General features: G+C 41.5%; 1 protein-coding gene across 2 annotated transcripts in view; it reads right to left on the bottom strand.

Annotated features, from left to right (window-relative positions):
• Positions 1 to 21,974, bottom strand: part of tanc1b (tetratricopeptide repeat, ankyrin repeat and coiled-coil containing 1b) — a 91,668-nt gene that overhangs the window by 23,146 nt on the left and 46,548 nt on the right. For both annotated transcript variants that reach the window (XM_079356967.1, XM_079356966.1), the window contains 5 exons: positions 15,704 to 15,837; positions 13,079 to 13,268; positions 10,737 to 11,060; positions 1,645 to 1,767; positions 177 to 458 (listed from right to left, as the gene is read on the bottom strand). In XM_079356967.1, the coding sequence (XP_079213093.1) occupies positions 177 to 458; positions 1,645 to 1,767; positions 10,737 to 11,060; positions 13,079 to 13,268; positions 15,704 to 15,837 (1,053 nt within the window). The remainder of the gene's footprint in view (positions 1 to 176; positions 459 to 1,644; positions 1,768 to 10,736; positions 11,061 to 13,078; positions 13,269 to 15,703; positions 15,838 to 21,974) is intronic.

Here is a 21,974-nt window from a genome sequence, read left to right on the forward strand (position 1 = left end):
CTCTTTGTCACATTTAATACATAAGCAAAAACTGTTTTAATGGTTCCAAGGTAGATTGCGCATTACTCATAACTCACAGCAGTTGCTAAGACTTTGAATAAAATCCAAATAGAACATAAACTAAAATCTTGCAAAAGTAGTTTGAACAGCCGAAGGTAAATACTTAAATTAATTACTTTTAGGGGAGGCACTCGGACTGTTGGAGGCAATCTGACGCATGCGGCCTCCGTGGCAGCTCAGTGCCACCAGTCGTGAGATAATGGCTGTCTTCCCGTAGCCCACGCTGCCCACCACAACAGCGCCTTGGTTCTCTGTGGACTTGTTGGCCTTCAGGACACCTTCAAGCTGCTGAAAGAGCCAATCACGTCCCACGAACACAGAGTCCGTGGTGATGCTGGGCACCTCAAACAGCAAAGGCTTGAGCATGATGTCCACGGGTTTGTATGGAGCGAAGCGAGCTAAAGGAAGTGGATAAGAAAAAGAGAAGTTAATACTGCAATATTTTTAATCATTTATAGACAAACCTTCCATATAGTGGGTTTTCAGTCAGCGCTCCCTATGAACAGAGGTTAAGGCTCAAATCTGACCTGCGGCTCCTTTCCTGCTTGTCATTCCACTCTTTTCTCTCTCAATGATGTCCAACTCTATCCACTGTCCTGTCTCTCGAATAAAAGGCACAAAAGCTCACCTTGATAGGAGCTACTACTGTTCAAAGTTAAAGTCCTTCTGAATTCTTTGCTACTTTTTACTGTAATATTTCTGACAAGCTTAACCCTGGACAAATATTTTCTATTCAATGACTTTCTGTTTAGCTGTGGATGGACTTTGGGTTTTATAGACAAAGTCGCTACATGTTTTCAACGTCATGATTACAAGTTAATAAAAAAAAACAAAAAAAGGGGGGGGGGGGGGGGGGGGTGTCTTGCACTTGATCTAAAGAAGAGTTTTATGTACAACACTGTGAGACTAACAAATGCATGTGAAGTTTAGAAAAACATACAAAGTCTATAACAGTCTTTTGGGGAACTGCTGGAAAAACTGTTGACTTGACCTGATGTGTGGGCTATGGCATGTCTCTTGCCTTGTACGCCCACCTGAACCACCAAAAAGCAAACGTATTTAATGCTTCGGACAAACTACTGAATTATTTTCTGACTGTGTATTGGGTGGCATAAAACGGTCTGTTGTCCCTGACAGTAACACAAAACTAAACGTGTGCCGACACATGATCACGATGTAATTAAAAATGTCTCCACATGATGATTCTCTACCAAAATCACACGAAGGTGGTGTGTGGAATAGGAGGTTTTTCAAAACACAGTTAAATAGTTTGAGTAGCCAACCATGTCAAATTCAATTATTCATGTTCTCATCAAATATTAACTCTGGGATTCCTCTCACAGAGATTGGACATATAAGCTGTGGAGAACCGAAGGAACCTTACAGGATGTTAAATGTCTGGAGCTAAAGTAGTGCAGAATAATTCATATGAGTTATTTATAATGAAAGAGTTCTTATCATTGACTAGTTGACATAATTTCATTAAACATGAAAGCTGTGAGAGCAAATATATTGCTCTAAATCAGTTGAAAAATAGTATATAAACTGTGATTCTCAAGTTTCTTTGTGCATAAATATAACAACCTTTAGAGTCCTGAGGTGGCCGTCCTCCTGTATTATGCCAGGGCAGGCGAATGGATGTCCGCAGGGGGGTGTTGCGTTGTTCATCGAGATAGCTCAGGTCTTCCAGTTTAGTGGAACTGGTCGCTGTTGAAAAACACAAAGAGAAATAAAGTAAGTAGATGGTTTGGTGACTCATATTTTACACAATGACTGTTAACCACAACTCCCTGGAAGCAAACGTGTATTTTAATGGAACTCTTGTGCTTAAATAAAAGGGTTAAAACACACAAAAAAAGTACAATAAATGAGAGAAGCATCCATGAGAGAAGATAAGAGCAGAATAAACGAGTCAGTTGCTCTGACATTTATGTGTCGCTGAAGGCAATGTACCAGTTTACTACAGCAGTGAGAGGAACAGTGTCCCTGAGTCAGGACAGAGTGACTCCTTTTTGTTTATTTTTTCCATTTGAGCTTGCAAATCACAGAAAAATATCAGTCTGAGGTCAAATACAACCCTTTAGGTGAGCACAGAGGTTGGATTACTTTTTACCCTCTGAAAAATCAGCTGGAATTAACCAATAAAGAAGTGTTTCACTTTGCAGCTGCACTGCTGCAGTATACTGTTAAGAAATCAGTCATTGCTAACAACTTTTGATTTTAGAAAATGCTATTTTAAATTTTTTGCACCACAGTTCAAAACACATTCTTTTTAAAAACCCACACACAATCATTTCAATAAGTGCAACAGCTATTTGGTGCATTAGTTGTACTGTGGCTCTGGTGGTGCAGTGGTTAGTGCACGCGTCCCATATATGGAGGCTATAGTCCTCGATGTGGGCAGCCCGGGTTTGAATCCAGCCTGTGGCTCCTTTCCAACATGTCAATCCCTTCTCTCTTCCTGATTTCAATCTCTCTCCACGATCCTACCTCTCCCATAAAGGCCCAAAAATAAAATCTCAAAAAAAAGAAAAAAAGAATGAGCTTTTTCTGCAAACATAATAAAGATGTGTTTTTAGTACCACAAGGTCTCTCTTCCAATTGCTGTTCACTGCTCAACAATGCCATCGCCATGGTGATCCATGCTCTCCTGGTGCTGCTGAAGAGCTCTATCAAAGCCTCCTCTCTCTACTTTTTCAGCCGCGGCTGGCAGAGAGTGTCACAAACACTCAACTCTTCTCTTTACTCCCTCTCTGCCCATCACTTGGTCCCTAACTTCCTCACTGGAATGTCCCATTAATTAAAGCCGGTCTGCTGAGAAGAGGGAGACTGAGGGAGCGGCCATCATCAATACAACTTTGACTGATTTGAAAAGAAGACCCTGATGGTTACTTTTACTGCAGCTGAGGGTGCTTTCACGATTGACTAAGAAGGGTAAAGTTAGCCTTGACCAAACAAAGTTAAAGATTATGGTAAACACAATCTGGTGTGAGTGAGTGCAGAGCAACACAGCACTAACAGTCCATTCTTTAACTAAACAGCACAGAGTGAGTACTTACATCCAATAGCAGCACCAGGATGGCCATTGGAAATTCTCACATCCCTCCCCTTATCCCAAGCATGAAATATCCCTGGGCAGGCAGGCATACAGACAAGCAGGCAGGGTGCAGACCCTTAGCTAAATCTCTGGAGAGTGCTCCCAGTCGATGAGCTCACCGAGGGCACAAAAGCAATTGCTCTGCCCCAGTGCTCCCATGCAGGCACACTGGCAGCATTCAGCTGCAGAGCAGAGAGCTTGGCTGCCTCCTCTCCAGCGCTCAGCCAGTCACAGCGTTTGAAGCATTAGGTAGCTCGCTTCATCAATGCTTTTTAAAAGTCAACAACCCCTAGATTTTTTTTTTTTACACAAGTGCATAAAGCCCTTCAAAATGAAGGAAGCAGAGGCGTGAAAGGAAGTGAATTAGAAGAAGAATAAATGGAAATCGGTGGCTGATTACAGTCTTTAAATGGGAAGCTGCTGTAGTATTAAACAATGTACCTGGCTGCAGTGGGGTGAGGGATAGGAGAGAGACTATATAAAAGAGCAGAATTACAAATAAGAACATGAAGGAATGTATCATGATGCCCAGGGAAGCACGTGTGGAGGCAAAGGAGGTGTGTGAAAATAAAAGAGAGAGAGAGAGAATAGACCAAGAGAGTTAACTCCAACTCTGATTCCCCAACTCGATGTGGGGAACCTAAAAGCCACATAGAACTGGTTTTCACACCTTTTAGCCCTGGGGCTGAATGAGCAAAGGCTTATGGTAAGGCTAACTTTATCTCTCTCGAGTAGCCCGATGCACAAACTCGGTAATAATGAATCCTCAAGCGTTAACATTTTTCTTTTTTGGCCACATTTCCAAAATCTTTCAAGGCTAAGAATTCCCCCAGGAAGCCTTCCCATCACCCCAAGCCCGCTCTTCAATTCCCTTTACACCGTCATTCTCCAGGTTCCAAGTCTTGCACAACTTCACTCATTGAAAAAAATACCCATACATTTGATACCTTGAAGTCGGTGCTTGCCGTTACTTTGAAGCCACACCAATGTGTCAAGACTGTATTCTGATGAAAAGGGAATCCTTTTTCCTCAGGCAGGACAAGCCTTTGAATCCTTCAGCACTGTGCTTCCCATGACCGACCAGAGAGAAAGGCTGATTTCCTTTGCTCCAACTATTGGCCCCCCTTATCTCCCTGACTTGACTCGATATGAATACAATTACAGCTCCCATCACCTTGCCCACCTTATTGCCTTTCTCTAGCTCGGTGTCATTCTTTGTAACCATTGTGAGAATGAAAGTCAGATTTGAAGCATGGATGGAAGCTGAGCAATCTAGTTTCTTTAATTTTGAGTTCAGTGACTCTTGGCTACATGACCTTATGACACATGGTATGAGGGCAAACATTGGATGCAGAAGCTGGTTTAAAAACATGTTTCTTGGTATCAATGTTTTTTTTCATTTGCAACAGGCCATCGTAACTTTCTGCAGTCAGGCTGCAAACTGTTCAATAAGCATATACATGAGGTACATGATGCATTAGCCTACTGCAAAATACAAAACATAGGTCAGGCCACACTGCCAAAAATCTGCAAAGATCTAAAACTAGGTAGGAAAGATACTTTGGGCATCAGCATTTATGCAGTCATATGGGTTCATGTTTCTAGTCCTTTGACATCCCTTACATAATGCTCAATGATGGAGTGCTGTAAATGAAATATTGCCAGATGGCTCAGTAGAGGCTGAGAGTCGTTACGCACACACTGTCCTTTTGAGATTCCACATTTGGCAAATTGTGATCTGTCGATGGAGTACAACTGGGAAGAATATTAAATGGTTCTTCATGACCCAAACAGGATTGATCCTCTGCAACGGTTTTTACTTTGCTCCCGCTGTGACAAATCGAGGCACTGAAAAATCTGTGAGAGCAGACTTTTTCAAAGATGTCACCGTGACCTTTACACAGCTGGAGTCACTTATGGTTTCTTTCTGCTTTCTTTCTTAATTGATTACTAAAAAGATGACCGTGTACATAAAGTGGAAGACAAAAGAGAAATCTATGAATCCACGACCACCTGTAGACATCACAAAGCATTGACAAAAACACGCACCGACATAGTCTAAAGGTAAGACAAACAGTTGGCGAAGAGATGAGCTTCCAGCCAATCAGCTAAAACGGCTCCATCATTCGATTCTGTCTTAGCGCAAGAAAGACAACAGAATATCAAACTTAATAAGCCAGATCTCATTTCATGCTACAGTGCTATTGCAATTTGAAAGTTATTGTTTTAATGTCACTGTCTGACCTTTGCAAACGTCATTGAGTAACATATTGGGATCAAATAGAGCAGGTGGAGATGATTTCATGTCCTCCTAATAAAACACAGATGTCACTGATCTCCAAGGTTACCACGGAGGAACAATATTTCCTTGAGGACTCTCTATATGTCTGGGTCAACGGACTGTTGAGTAAATTATCCGAGATCTATTTTCAATGGTGAAATTATGGTGAATTATATTATTATTATTAATAGATTTAGTTTTACCCGAACACATGAGGACTTTCCATTGGAACACATGCTGAACACAACCCAGACCACTATGCTGTGTTGAATCAAAAAAACACCACAGCTGTACTGTGGCACAGTTCCTGAGCCACATTGACCCCAACTCAATCTCTCTGTCCAAGAAACCCAACCACAAGCAGCTCAAGCTAACGTTTCAAAACCATGGAATTCCATGGGCCAGAACTAATATGGCCCTTTGACTCTGTAAGCCTTTTTAAAAAGCTCTGCCCGAATGACTCAAAAATAGAATTCTTATTACTTCAGTGTAATGAAGTGACACAGGGAAGGGTGGTAAAGACGTGTGAAGGGAAACACTTTTCAAAAAGCACACAGTGTTTTTAGACACATGGCCATTGTTCTGTCAATTAAAAGTGTCATTTGCATGTATTGTGATTCAATACGGACAAGATATGCAACTAAAGCTACGGCTCGCTCGCGTTGACATCATATCACACGTTTACATTATTTTAGAAGTAACACTTTGGATAAAGTCAGAAAACCATTGTTTTTTTTAAAAACACATGTATTCATTACATTATAAATTGTATAAAAACTGAAAGGTACTGCAGGAGGAGGGTTTTGTAAATGGAAAAATGATCAAGCAAGGTTCAAATTTTTGCCGTGAGGACATACTGTTATCAAATGGGTTAATATAAAAAGGGCAGTGGATATAAGCAAAGCACATTTATTGACTAATCCCACACAATCCTTACATGTGGTCAGCTGTGACCTTTACATAAATGAGTGTTGCCGTTGGAGCTGCACATGCCACAACTTCTTAATGCGGCCTCACAAGTTAGAGAACATATTCTTTGAGTAATGGTTGACGAGACACGAGAGAGTCGCTGACAAACACGACTAATGACGCAATTACAAAACCGCTCCTAAAGAGACGTCCACTCTGTCGGCGGTGACAGCTTCTGCAAGCCGATGTTTGTGCAAATTGCTACGGTACATGCAGCTCCGCACAAAGCTGCTTGAGTTCACAAGCAGCCCATGGATAGAATGAGTATGTGTTCAACACAGCAGAGCAAAATGACACTTCTAGGTAATACACACAGATTCCTTCAACATACATAACTTACATTCTAGAGGGCCAGCTACACGAGACAGATAGACAAAATAAACTTTGTGTGTTTGTTTTAGTTACCTAAATATTACAAAGATAGGTCAATTGATACGAGGACAGTGGTTCAACAACGAAACAGTAAGGTTTGATGATTTGATGCTGTTATCGAAAATATTTCCTTGTGAAAAGCTGGAAAATGCAGCGATTAATCTCTCCATTTACCACCACACATAACAGTCAAGGTGTCAACAGCTTGAGCTTGGTTACTCACCCATATTTCACAGGGCCCTAAATATGTTTCCAGGCCAGGTTGGATAATCAAATCATTGGAGAATTTTCTGACACCACCTTTGTGGATGCCTGAGGAATCATTCTGGTCTTGATCCTTGCAGGGACACCATGTCCAGGAATGCTACACTTTTCCTTAGACCACCCAGACATTTCAGGAACATTATGGTTTACGTTCTCTTCCATACACACAAGCCTGGCCTCCATAGCTACCTCATCACTGCAACAGTCCAGTATAAGATCTGGCTAAAGGCGAACTCCACATAAATTTGCCTGAGGAATTCATCCTCCGTCTTACTCTCACCTGTCAACAGCACCCAACTCGTTTGGAGCAGAAGTGGCTCCCAACCCAACGGGAGACAATCCACTATTTTCAAACGGAGTGACATTTCTCAGACCTGGGGGGGCCGACTCTTATCCAGAGAGCACGGCGTAAAAGATATTTACTCACACCAAATGATGACAACATACCGACTCTATCTTATATTGAGATATGTCATGATGGCCTGCAGCACCACATCAATCATTAAGTAGCTCGGTAGCAGTGTGCTAGAAATAGTGAATCAACAAGAAATGTGTTGGAGGGACTCGTGTGATGTAATAACCAATGCAGCCGAGATCTGCAGAACTCTAAATCGAAGAAAATTTTGTTTTTAGGTTAGATCTTTATATTTTATGTCAATGAATAATGTAAATCAGTTTATACAGCGGAAAACATGTTACTTAATGTGCTGAGAGCCAAGGAACAGAGCTTCTGGCACATAGAGTGAATTCACTAATGATGAATGCAATTTTGTTTGTTTTGTTCAACGGGAACTCTTCCATTTAGTTCCTTCCTGCTTCAGTAATTGCGTCTCCAGAATCATTATTTCTTACTGAATATAATTTCCTTGAGCATGAACTGAGAAGAAGCAGTCTCCCTTGAACAAAGTGACATTGCCACAGATTGGTGGGGACCATAAATGAAGCTGTCTCCCCATGTCCTTGATGTCCTCTCCAAGGGCTCTGCCACCCAGCGTAAAAATCTGAGGTGTGAATTCTGCAGGTCCCTAGAGGGCAACGCTGCATAACTATGACATCAGCCCATAAACTCTCGGAGCGCTCAGGGAGAGCACGCTGGTGCCTAAATGCAAACCAACACACATAAACAGTCCAACAGTCCCTGGTCTGTTTGCTTTATGAGCCAGAAGTGTGTCTGTGCTGCTCAGGTTTATGTTTGTGGTAAAATAATGGTGAGGTCTTAAACAGGATGGAATCATGGAACAATCGTACGGCCACTGAACAAGCATAATCAGCACAATGCCACGTACTGCCTCATGTTTATACCGAGGGCACATGTTCCACTTTGGGATAGAGACACCCAAATGTGCAATCCATACATGAGTCCGGTTTTTTTTTCGTACGAAATTGACACACGTCGAAAAAAAAATATGTCGATCATGTTTGCACACTTTCCAAAACTTTCCAATGTCATTATTTTTTTCCGAACAGCTATGTTTTGGGATTTTTTCTGCCTACATCATGTGCGTCTTTAGTGTCCCTATCTCAAGCATACAGCCAGTCGCTGTTCACGAATCAGTTGCTTCGCGGGAATTGCTCGTGTTCTTTTGAATGTTTGGCTCAAGTATAGTGAGCACTGCAGTGTATCAAACTGCACCGCCAACGTCCTGAAATACACCTGGATGTGACAGAGATAATTCTGCAGCTCCTTTTCAACAAGACAAAACTCTCCTTTATTCAATCACAGGTGAAACTCTCCTCGCTCTTGTCTTGTTGTCATGTAGACAGACCCTGTTATCGTTGTTTTTGTTTTCAAGGAGTGAAAGAACAAAATCAATGTCACTCCATGTGATGGGTGCAAGATATTTTGTCTTAAATGTCTATTTTTTACAATGAATGGAAAGAAGAAAAAAAAAAACACATCTGACTCAATGTGCAAGGTGTCTGTGAGCATTTTTTTTCCTCTTCTTCTCCAGACTACAGATCCAAAATGCATCAGAGAAAAGACTGACTCAGTGTACAAAGGCCTTTACAGTGAACACTGGAAGAACACATTCGAGAAACAGAATATGCCAAGCACCTTTAGCAGATAGGTTTTGCCTTGATCCCATGCCAACTTGTCACCCACCCTATCACACATATTACATAGTTTGCAGATGTTTTTCTTCCAAGGCCTTTTTCAATACGTGTTTGAACTCAAGAGGAACATGAACTATATGTCATCAAAGAGAGGTGGCGTGGTGTGGCTTTAGACAGAAGTGAATAGTTGCTGTATTTCATCATGGTCAAAACCCAAGGGAGACTTTTTTTTTTTTTTTTGCAGGAGTAAAGCAATTCAACATCAGAACCTTTGCACCTTTGGCAAACGACTGAAAACAACAGACGTCATCTTCCAGCTAGAAACTAGTATTCACATGTTGAGAGATCTGCGATTCTGTTTGATCTATGTCTGGATTCTGGTGTTGTGTTTTCTGTCTAAATATGATTTTGTTTTACTCATCTTCAGCTTGGCTTTAAATCAGACCAGAGTCCATTTTGAATTTGATGATTCTTCTTCCCCCGTGCTGCTGAACCTGCTCCTGCCCTTTGAATCTCTTCTGATTTTGCATCAACAACAGAATTGTTTGATTTATCACTGCAGTGTGAAATACTGTACAGAGTAGCTGTCAGACACAATGTGTCACCTTGCTTTAGAGAGTGCTTTTCCATTTTTCGACCTTTTCCATATCTCTCTCACTTGCGTCTGCCACTCTTAACTCCTGTCCTTTATCTTTATATTGCTGTTATTTCTAGCTTCTTGTCAAAGTAAAAGCAAACATGTGCTACATGTTCCCTCGGGTACCAAGCAAGATAAACAGCATGTGGTTTCAAAAGGGCTGTAGGAAAAATAGTTTGTGATTTTACTATTTACTAACATACTCACTTTAACAACTTTCCTTTGTGAATCATCAAGGTAACACAGAAAGCAGCAAATGAATAACTCTTGAGTCTCGTTCAACCATGTCTGTCAGTAAGGGCTCCATAATTGTACGAACTTGCATCAAAAATGGTTTTGAATTTTTTTTTCGTTCCTTATAACATCGGAGCAAAGGTCAAAACCAGCTAAGTTAAAAACAGAGGGAGCGTTAGGGAGATGTGGGAATGGAAAGGGGAAGAGGAGGTAGCGAGGGATATCAACAACTGTGACAGCTGTGTGGATATGGCGAGCTGAGCCATAACAGGGAGGCTCCAGGGCAGGAATGCAGAACAGATCAGCCAGACAGCGGCTCGCGCCTGGGTCCAACACGAGGGCAGGACCGAGGCACAACACACAACAGCTGCTTAATCCCAAAGTTCTGCCTTTAGCCACGCTCATCATTGAAACATGGCTTCTCAAATACACTAACTTCTTATTCCCTCTGCGTTCACACGTCTTTTGTTTTCCTGTGTGTCTGTCATTGGCTTGGAACTACAAACGACACCACTCTTGTCAGCCTCAGGTGCAGCGCTTATCAAAGTGTTTCAATCTTGATCTGACTGACAATGCATTACGGTGAGACAGCCAAGCACAAAGTCAGTTTTTTCTGTCGGCGTAACAAACGGTTACTAGGCTACAAGATGTAAGAAAACATGTCATGTAATGATGAATGCAATCTGAGGAAAGGTAAAAAAAAAAAAAAAAAAAAAAAAAAATTCAGACTGTGCACAGAAGAAATCCAGATGTCGAAGGACTCTTACCTGCTACTGAGTTTGGTCTTGGCATCATGAGGGAAGAAGATGTCTGTGGTGGGTACTGAATGAGTCCCTCAGGTGAATGACTTGGGGGCTGTGGTGCTCCTTCTGATAGGTTGGTCTGCTGATGCTGCTGGTCTGTCCTGGACGGTGTATTGGCTGGTGTTGCTGTGGCGCTGTTGGAGTCTTCTTCAGCCACAGGAGAGCAGGTGTCAGCCCGCACACTCTGTGCAAGGCCATGGCGCCCACTGCCTCTCAGGCTGCCATCCTTACTCCACTCCAGACTGGAGCCGCTTCGGTCATCGTTCTCCGAAGAACTAGTGATGGTGGCTAAGAGGAGATGGAAACACAGAGGGGATTAGAGCAAGCGAGGGAGGTAAGATGAGGGTAAGCGGTGATGCATTTGAGTGTAAGATTCTTTGTGGGCTGTGAACATTTATCTGTCCTCATCTCTGCTGAGATACTGAGCTGTAATGGAACTTTCAAATCTGAATAGATCCCTGCTTTTCCTCAGAGCCCTTATCAACATCGTTCACCACCTGAATTTTTAAGAGCAGAAATAGACTGCTTCCACTAATCAAAGACAGGATTGCATGGATTTGTAAAAAATAATTTCTGCACCCAGATTCTTGGATTGCTTTAGCCTTTTTTCAAGGGCTCATCAGTGTGAGAATGTTTGAAGGATGGGCTGTTTCGTGCAACAAAATTCACACAAAAATAAATCAAACATAGGAGTAGAGTGAAAGCTTGTGTTGAAAGCTGTATATGCAGATTTGCTATCAAACAGGTGTTTTCCAAATATGACAAATAAATCCTTTAATCCTTCCTCTGGCTTACACAGCCATTGAATGTGATGCAAAAAGAGGAGTTGAGGGCAAAAGCTACATATTGACAGGCAGCTGGACAGAGAAACGTCAGCTCAAGTCAGACAAATGGAACTGACTGGCCAGCTGGCTGTTTGCATCACATATGCCTAATCTTGATTTCATAATGCTGCAGCACATTACATCATCAGAAACACTAATAGATGATATCCTGGTCCTTCTTGACTCCTGCTGCTGGCTGCAAAGGCTGTCTTTTGACAGTCACATAGCTGCTCCTAGCATAACATTGGGAATGTTATTTTGTCATTTTACGATGCAAAAAGAGGTCATGGACATTGCTAAAAGGGTAGTATACCTGGGTCTAAAGAAAACTCCCCTCAAGCTGTTTTAAAAATGTTAAGACATTGCAAAATCTCCAGAATTCCACGAAGAAGCTTTTAATGTAATACTAAGCCAAATTAATGTGCTTTTGAAATCCAAGTCCAACTCAGACTTCAAAGAGCTAAGACATTAATCACAGGCTGGAATCTAAATTATGGACACAACCAACCTTTGTTGTTTCCATTCCTGCACAGAAATGGATGCTGTTGGGTGGGATGTTTTACACCAGCTTCACACAGCCATTTTCTTACAGAATGAATGTGAGTAGAGTACCTTTACAATGAGATAGTCTCCACCACATGTACACATGTGAACATCTCGCTGGGTGGTAAATACTACATCAAGCCTCTATAAATTATTTAGCAGCTGGCTATGCAGTTGCCCTGGGGGAACAGAATGACTGACTCCTCGTTAACAGATATCAAACCTAGTGTTATGTGTATGGCGTTGGCAAGCCTTGCTTGTCATTTCAAAAACCATGTGGATCCGGCATCTAAACAGGCTAAATGTGTGAGCTCATAGTTAGAAGAAGAGAACATGGTTCAGTCTCATTCCAGCAGATAACTCTTTGCGCAACATCTCCCAGTGCTTTCAGAGATGATTTAAGTTCAACCGAGGATAGCTGCAGAATCATATGGTTACAATTTGGCATTGAATCATCGTTCGACACACATTCAAAAGACATTTTCAGAGTGAATCTTTTACATTTGTGCGGACACCGCTAGCTTTCCGAGCAGAAACAGCAGACGGATTATTATATCAATAGTCTATGCCACATTCCTGTCAGCTTATATAAATCCCAGGATGTCTTACAGCGCTATTACAAGAGATATAATACAACCTCCTCTGTGGCAACTGTCACCTCAATGATCTCTCATACTCAAACAGCTCTATGCAAAGCCAATAACTGACACATGGCAGAGGATATATATATACAGCCTGACACAAAGGCTATTCAGTCCAAATGAAACTCCCAACTGTAACCAATTGGGTTTAGCAAAAGGATGAATGAGTGACGTCACACAAAAAATCACTAAGTGCACATGAGGTAACAGTTCTCAGGTTGAAAAGTAGAACTGGAAATGTTGCCAAAGTTAGCTGAAGATACTTGTTGCTACTTGACAACCATTGGTTATTTCTCACCTATGATCCCACTGTCTTTGCTCTCGAGCGTGGAGCTGGGGCTGGTGATGGTCCCACAGGGGCTGGAGCGGCTGAGAGGGGGCCGGCTGCTCGTGCCGTTGAGTGTGGAACATGGACTGTCGGTGCAGGGAGACGCAGTGCTGCTGGTCAGCGTAGAGCAGGGGCTGATACCCTGGCTAGTCACAGAGCACTAGGGAAAAAGGAGATTGACAAATAGCATTAAAGGTACAACAAATCTATGCTTTATTAATCAAAAATGTCAATGAGGTATGACATCAACCCGATATAGACTCTCAGCTGGCAACATGCTCACATTTTTTCGGCATGAGCAGAAACAACTACAACAAATAATTTTCTAACCTTATTTGGAAGGAGAATTGAGAAAACGAGAGAGAATGATTAGATTTGCATATTTGACCTGGATCAAGTGAAAGCATTACAAAACTTTCTTTTACAAATAAACAGGCCTTTCAGGCGTGAGCATGACACACAAGTTGAAGGGCATAGGCGCTGCAAAAAAAAAGAAAGAAAAAAAAGAGGCAAGGCTTGAAAATTACACACTCATGTGTCGAGAAGGCCCAAAATAAGCCTACAGAAATCACATGGGAAGAAGTCTCCACTTTGTTGTGACACAATGGATACCTTTCTCATGCCATCAAGCCTGTCTGACAAGCATACGGCAGCTGAATCTTTGACCTAACTGACAACCGCAGAAAACCACATTTAAGCTGGTTTGTCCTGTTTCCCATCTTCCCTAAAATGTATTCTGATTGAACAGGATTTACTGTAGTCTATAAAGTCTATCTTTGCCCTAATGTAAGAAGAGCCAGAGCCTTCAGACACTTCCATTTCAAAGAGACTTAGTCAGTTTTAAAGCCATTCATTATGTTTTATTTACAATGTCCATGATTTCAATAAACTTTACTTCACTTTTTTTTGAGCAGACAATGAGCTTTATTTATAGAAACACGTTACCAAACAAAAATGTCTATAATTTCAATACATGACGTTCTATAATCTAGTCTGTTTTGATGCCTCAAATAGGAGGATGCTAGGAGTGCGGAGTTTATGGTCCTCCAAGCGGGCGGCCTGGGTTCAAATCCAACCAGTGTCTCCTTTCCAGCATGTCATCCCCATTCTCTCTCTCTCTCTCTCTCCCCTATTCCTGACTCCAGCCACTGTCTTATCTCTAAATGAAGACATGAAAAGCCCAATAGTACCCTTAAAAAAAAGATAAACGCTTGAATATTTTATGAATCACTGCCTTTATTCAAAACCCACCTTCACCCATCACCTCACTACTTCTGATACCAGAAGCAACTTCCCACAAAGCAGAGTATAGCCTCAAACAATTTCAATCAAAATCACAGAAAAGCCCCACAAATAATTCTCACAATATAACTCCAACATAGAGCTTTACAGTATATTGTATGGACTGAAGTAGTTCTCATTCTTAACCCTAACAGTTACAGTACTCACACATAAAGGAGCTTGTCAGAATTTGCAAAAAGTTCTGCTGTTTAAAGGTCAGTAGGTTTGTTTAGTGGAATTCTGAAAGAATATAAACAGCCCAACAGGAAGGATTCTGCCTTGCTTAAGGCATCATTAAAAACTTGTGGAATGCTAATTTTAGCAAAACAACATTTCCTATGTGTTTTCTTTTTCTTTAGCAGCCAGTAAGCATGCCAGTCGTTTTTGGAATATTTACCTAAGGCTGCAGCCTCGAGCATATGCCAACTAACAAGTTACAGGAAGAGCCAAAAAGGCTTACTGACATTAAATAATTTACTGTAAGGTAGAACTACAAACATCATGCTGAGTTCAAAACGTTGTTAAACAGCAGTATGGAGGAGAAAGAATTGTTTGCAGATGACAATCACGCACTCCTACCTAACTGGAAACACACATGCCTACATGTACACAAACAAACATGAAATAAAAGTGACTTCACTCCCACGCTGCCAGTCTCCTTTCCGGACATCTCAACACGTGAATTTCACTCGTAAGATTCTTTGTAAGTCTGTCTTCAAATCCAAGAATTTCAGGTTTGATTTCAAAAGCTGTCTGAGACACGAGATGGATGTAGCGTTCGGCGCTTTGCTGTTTTTCACACAGCAGCGGCTTAATTAGTGGAGCCAAACAAACTGAGTCTCAGACCTAACATAACTCTATTTCTGGACAAGAGCTCAGACACTCCAGTTACATACTCAAGAGCCCCTGGTTTAGCACTTCAGTTACCGTGGGAGACATACAAAAGACACTAAATATCTTGCCCTAAAATTTAAGTACACACAGTTAATTTTGAAATACAGTGTCTTTCCTTGAAAATCTTTAACATCTAAAGATCACTTTTGACAGTTACCGTTGTTTGTCCCAAAAATATAATTCCATAAGGTGCCTCCTAAATCCCAAGTCAAAGAAAATGATAGTGAAAAAGGAATCAAGCTGCAACAACAAAAAAAATCCAGTCTTCTGATACACTGTCACAACTCCCTCTGCCTCTCATCCTTTCTCGTCTATCTTTCTATCTGTGTGCTGCAGGAGCGGCAGCAGCTGCTGCTGGAAGAGGGAGGGAGTTGGACGGGAGGGAGGGAGAGAGAGAGAGGGAGGGAGAAAATCAAATACCTTCTTTTCATTCTTGTCGTCCATAGGTATGCGTGCCGTACCCGGGATCCCTTCTCCTAATAAAAAGCCAAGCCTTGTCATCAGTTCCTGAGTGGCAGGGGAGGAGGAGCTTGGCTGTTTCTCCACTTGCAGCTCTAAAAGACAAGGAAGAGAGAGAGAGAGAGAGTTAGGGGCAGATTCCCTCTCTCCACTGGATGGCCCACACAGGGCTGATCTGCCTGCCCTGCCCACAGCCGCTCTGCTCTGAAATGTTATGCTGCACTCTCCAGCTGCTGATGTGGTGCAGACCAGGAGAGTGGTCTGGGGGGGGGGGGGGGAAGAGAGAGAGAGAGAGAGAGAGAGAGAGAGTGGGAGAATGGGGATGGTGGGGGCAACAGCAATTGTGTGTTTGCGTGTGTTCAAAAAGAGTTTGAATGCAACTGAATGTCAAGCATTGTGAAGAAAGCAGAGATCGTGTGTGAATGTGTGTGTGTGTGTGTGTGTGTGTGTGTGTGTGTGTGTGTGTGTCCTGCAACACGCCTTGAGTGCCAATTTCAGGGCGACTGGTTGTTTACAGCTCTCACTCATAGAGCCTCTGAATATCAATGAGTGGACATGGGATTTGTTCTCGGCAGCTCAAACTGTTTGTCGTGTTCACTTTTGAAAGCTTAACACTTGTTTACAGTGACATTTCAAGGTTAAAACACCACCAACGAGGCAGAGCCCACAAGCATTTTTTTTCTTGTTCAAATCTAGTCAAACCCTTGTTAGGAGAAATAAATTTGGTAGCAGGTAGCCTAAATGTAGAGAGAGAGGGGGGGGGGGGAGAGAGAGAGAGAGAGAGAGAGAGAGAGAGAGGCAGATGTCCAACTTAAAGAAGCTGAGCATACAGTTCTCTGTCAGCACCTTTCCCTCCTCTCTCCTTTATTTTCCCCTCTTCCCTCTTTCTTCCACAGTTATTAATAATGTTGGCCGTCACGACAATGTACTGTCCTTATAAAAACACTCAACACACACACACACACACACACACACACACACACACACACACACACACACACACACACACACACACACACACACACACACACACACACACACACACACACACACACACACACACACACACACACACACACACACACACACACACACACACACACACACACACACACAGATTTTCACTTTACACTTTTACTGACTTAAAGGAGCAATATGTAACTCTGACATCTAGCAGTTAAAATGTGTACTGCAGTCCACATTTAAAACAAGAGAGCTACTGTGTCTGTGCCCCGTCCTCCCTGGAGTCAATGTCCACGCAGGTTGCCATGTCTCAGACACTGAAGCTCTTCACGTTTCACAAAAGCATCTCCAATATTTATCCTAGTTTTACCACGTCTCTGGTTGTGAGGCAGATTAGAGAAAAGAAGAGCTGTTTTAGATGAGTTAGAAGCCGTTACATCTGAACCAGTTTGCTTGCCCCACATGTATCAAACCGTTTAGTTTGCTGTTTCGCTGGCAAATCAAAGGGCGTCCTAAAGAGCCATGTGGGGTATGCCTTAGAACTGCCTGCCTTTTTCTAGTTAAAATAAATATAGGCCATTCAGGACCAGAAGACGGACTGTAGTGATTGGTCCAGAGGCCTAAGGCCCGCCTCAGCTGCTTTCTCGTCAAAGTATTAATGAAAAGTGTGGTGACATTCTGTCCTTTAATAAATAAAAATCCTTGTGTGAATTTCATTACTTGAGGACTCCTAGCGAAAGGTTTTTAACCTAATGTCATCCAATAATTTGTCATTAGGAGGATTTGCTTTTTTTTTTAACACATTTTTGTTTTAACCTAATTTAAATAACACCTCACAACCTTGTTAATTAATGCACATTTTTCACTTTAAAGGAAAGGAACAGGAAGGAAGATGGTGGTGAGGTAGTCTCGTGGAAAGCCAATGTGGACCTTAAGTCCCCAACTTCCACACATGACTATTTTGAGAAAGACTGAGCACAGTGCTCTCTTAAAAATAGAATACATTTTCATTTTAGGAGAGTATTCCTCCGCTGTCTTGGTAAGCATAAACACTTTCTCTCCTTTCGTCCGTAGGGATTATTTAAGGCATTTTTTTGGGTGCTAACAGAAGTGTAAGTCAAAAGTCTGGTGAATCAAAAGACAAAGGGAAATTGCACAACAATGGCAGCACTGAGAGAGAAAAAATACACACAACCAAAATGAAGTGTTTGTTTGACTTTATTCCACCTCTCACTTTGTAACAAGATCTACTTTTTGATCTAGAGCATGTATTGTCCAGATTCATCTAAAAGGTATTTCTTAGCATCTGCCTGGAGGGATGGCAAGCCAAAAATCACATGCATGCTGACAAACTCTTTAAATGAAAAGGCCTGTTGTTGCAAACAAGGTGAATTTTGCTGCAGCTGTTGAGTCAGAGGGAAACGAGCAGGCCATGCTGAAACTCACACAAGCTGCCTTGCCTTAGTTTAGAAAGGGAACGCAAACACAACTTGTATAGCCAAATAATGTTGAAACTCATTCAGACTCTTGTTCAGGGATACTAATATAAGGAGCCGAGGATCTACAAAGCAATCGCTGGCTGTCTTACCCTTGAGGAGAGAATGAATTTTAGACTGAGATTCTCTGCATGCCTAATCAGCTTCATAACACAAGTGGAGAGAATTAATTCTCCACTAATTTAAGAACACCAAAGGTTCTTAGATTGCCCTGAAAACTTGTGCTGGACATGACTGAAATGCAAACAACTGGTCGACTATAAGGAATGAGGAATCTGTAGGAGACAAAATAAACTTTTCTGGCTTTGCACATGTTAGTCATGTGCTGAGCCTTCAGCCAAGAACAAAATGTGGTGGACAAGATACTTGTGCTGTAGGTCATGCTGGACAAGAATGTATCTTTAAGTTAAAATTGAGCGAAAGATTTATGTAAGTGCTCTTGACACTTCTGCCCATTGGGTTGCCTTGGTTACTGATGGAAGTTTATGTATCATGGTTGCACTGACTTCAGGCGCATAACATTCTCTCTTAGAAAGCAATCTCTCTTCAAACTATAAAAAAACAGAACTACTGCTGAGGACTGACAGGAATATTGAAGTTCTTGTATATGCACTAGGTAATGTAAACCTAATGGATCGATCGCTCATAGGGAATGTCAGCAGGCTCGTGTGGAAAACTTGACAGGAGCCCTTTAAGGCCCCCGCTGCAAAGATACAACAATAACATTATTGTGGACAGATTCAGGGTCACTGAAAAACAGCACACACCTTTTTGAGTTTATGGATGGAGACACTATCGTGTGAAAAGGAAATCCAATTCATTTATCTTTTTTTCCCCCCACCCACTACAACATCCACAACTCCAAATGAGCATGAACAGTTTCATTTATCAAACATGTTTTTTTGTTGGCTATTAAAGAGTAATAAACATGTTCCCACATGGAAATACCTGGGTTTGTACTTAAAAAAATCTGTCCCTGTTCTGTTCCCATATCAAGAGTCAAACTAAAAAGTTGAGGATGAAATTTGATACACAAAGCTGTTTGGATTTTATTGGTAGGAAGAAACTCGTTCCAGCAATGTTTGTATCAGCTTTTAAGAACGGTGATATTATTCTGGACTCATTCTTCCTTATCCTCACTTCAAATGTTAGACTCAGTGTACCGTGCTGCATTGCGATGTTTGTACATAAAAGTGTGTCATTTATTAGCGAGTGGGTTGGTCTTCCTTGAACAACCGAAGGATGGATCATTGGCACATTTTTTCTGCCTTTTTTTCTGCATTTTTTGAATTCTAAAGCCCAGCAGCTTTAGCCGTTGCTCTCAAGGACTCATCCTGTCATTCCATGAACACCCTCCGTCTTTGGTGACAGTGCTTTTTGTGAGTGTACGCATATTAGGCTCAGCTTAAAGTAGAGCATTAAGTGTTTCGATTTTAAAACATGAATAAAGGATCCTTTGAGCACATGTTTCTCTGCTTATCGCTTCTGATTTGTTGATCCATGTCATTCTTTTGTTCTCCGTCTGAAACTTTTCTGCCGTTTCATGGGCAGGAATCTGTTGAAAAAGATTTATTGTAACTCAGCGAGAACATTCTTCGGGTAAAATTTTTTTTTAAAATTGCAATAGCTCAGTTCGATGTTTTTCCTAGAACAGCTTTGCTTCTGCTGGAATTTCTATTGTGAAATTTTGTGGCCCCGAAGATGCTTGTTAATACTCATTGTAAAACACTAGATTCTATTAAAGAAATTGCGGAGGTAATACAATCTAAATCAGTCTCGAGTGTCATGATAAGCTGGCAGAGCTGTGTAAGTACGATTTATGTTGAAATTGAACATGACATTGTTAATTTCAACTGTGTGATTGAATCTATGCTCAGTGACAGTTGTGGGTCAATAGTCATTTGAAGAGAACAACAACAAACTGCATGCTTCATTGACTTTTCTTAGATGGCTACAGATAGAGAGAATCTTATCTTTAAAGAATACCTTACAAATCACACATTCATAGCTAAGGTATGTAAGCACACAATGAAAGACCCTTTTTTTCACTCTGAGTGGTTCTGCCAAGGGCATGAAGTGGCTTTCAACCTCCATTTACAAACATTATAAAACAATAATAATTATTTAGAATCGGATGTTCAGACTAGGTTTCCATATTTTGTTAAAGAAACATACAGTATAAAACTAGAACAATAACACACAGTAAAAAAAACAGGTGTCTCATTGTTGAAACCTTTAGGTCATAAAGATCTGTGCTGGACCAATTTATCACCTACTCCTCACAACCACTTAAACCCAACTGCCTCTGAGGACCTATCAGAGGCCCTGAAACTGAGCTGGAGCTGTGATAGGCCTCGAGTCAACAAGCATACACACACACACACACACACAAACACACACAACACCACCACCACCGACAGAAAAGACACACGTGGGATTCACGAGGCTCTTGTAAGCCCAAAAAATGAGGCACATGGGCCACACGATAACACCATCTTCAGACTGCGCTCTGCAAATCAATACACGGCAGGAAGAACCCAAATTAGATTCAATACTTCACACCCGGCTAGTCACACAATCTTAACTTTGCAAGCTTACTGTAGGAAGTGCTGAATGAACATATGGGTTCATTCATTGATGGACAAAGTCATCGCCTATGCAGCACATAGGGATCCCTCTTTAACATTATGTTGTATTACAGTTAAAGTAATACATTTGCTGGCCTTGCCTTGACAACTAGGCACTGGGACTCATTAGTTTTATGTTTACACACATGAAACAACTGGGTTGTGTATTGCACAGCTAAACTGTTTACTCTGAGTGAAGGGTCTCGTTCCTTCTTTTACCAATGTCATTTTGCTTATTCATCACACACCTTACCATTCCACTGCTTGTTGCTATGACAGCATAAATAACGCGGTCACAGTAAACATGACATGCAGAGAGAATTCATGATAGATCCTGCTCATGTTTAGTAAATCCTGGGATAGCTGCTTATTGTTTTACCTTTTTTTTTTTTTTTCTATTGCTAGAAGCTGTCATCAGCAAGTCATCTGTTGCTGGTTAAGTGTCTCGCTGGGGGCACTTCAGCTGTGGTATTAAAGGAGGGACACATGCTGCTCTTTAACTTTCCTGCTAAATTTCTCTAATTTGGCTGTGGATCAAATCACCTACCTTTCAGTAAGATCTTCTTTTCTTTAACCTTTCAGCCACAGCTACTGTAGTTGCACTATAGGTTCTGGACACCTGTGCAACTTAGCTATAGTATCATTTTCTCCCCAAGGACTTTGTATGCAGAATGGACAGATCTACAGACTTTACTGTAGAATGTTCTTCATTTCACTATGGTTTGTGTCTCTCATTCAGAGGTAAGATTAGCTCAAGGCCAAATAAATGCAGTGATGTAGTTTTCTTTCAATACCAAGAGGAGAGAATACCAACTAGACCTAGATCAAAAGACCAAGTGTACTTTTAAACAACCGGTACTTCTGCCTAATAAACCGTGTACCTGGACTATAACCTTGTGTTCATCTTCAAAACTGCTCTCCAATCTAAGAAGCAGAAACTTGACAATGAAACATTAATCAGTCTCGAGTCAAGTGCTACATGTTGAGTATCTTAATGCAGCACTTCTGATAGCAAATGTCCGACCTGTAACCCAACATAACCCGACCATGGTGCCATGAATGCAAGACAGGTCAGAATCGTAGATAGAGACGGCTTTGTTTCGTTTTAATGCCTATTGGTCCTTTTACAAGCAGTTCAGCAGGTTA

The sequence above is a fragment of the Symphodus melops genome (genome assembly GCF_947650265.1).
Source record: "Symphodus melops genome assembly, chromosome: 12".
NCBI lineage: Eukaryota > Metazoa > Chordata > Actinopteri > Labriformes > Labridae > Symphodus > Symphodus melops.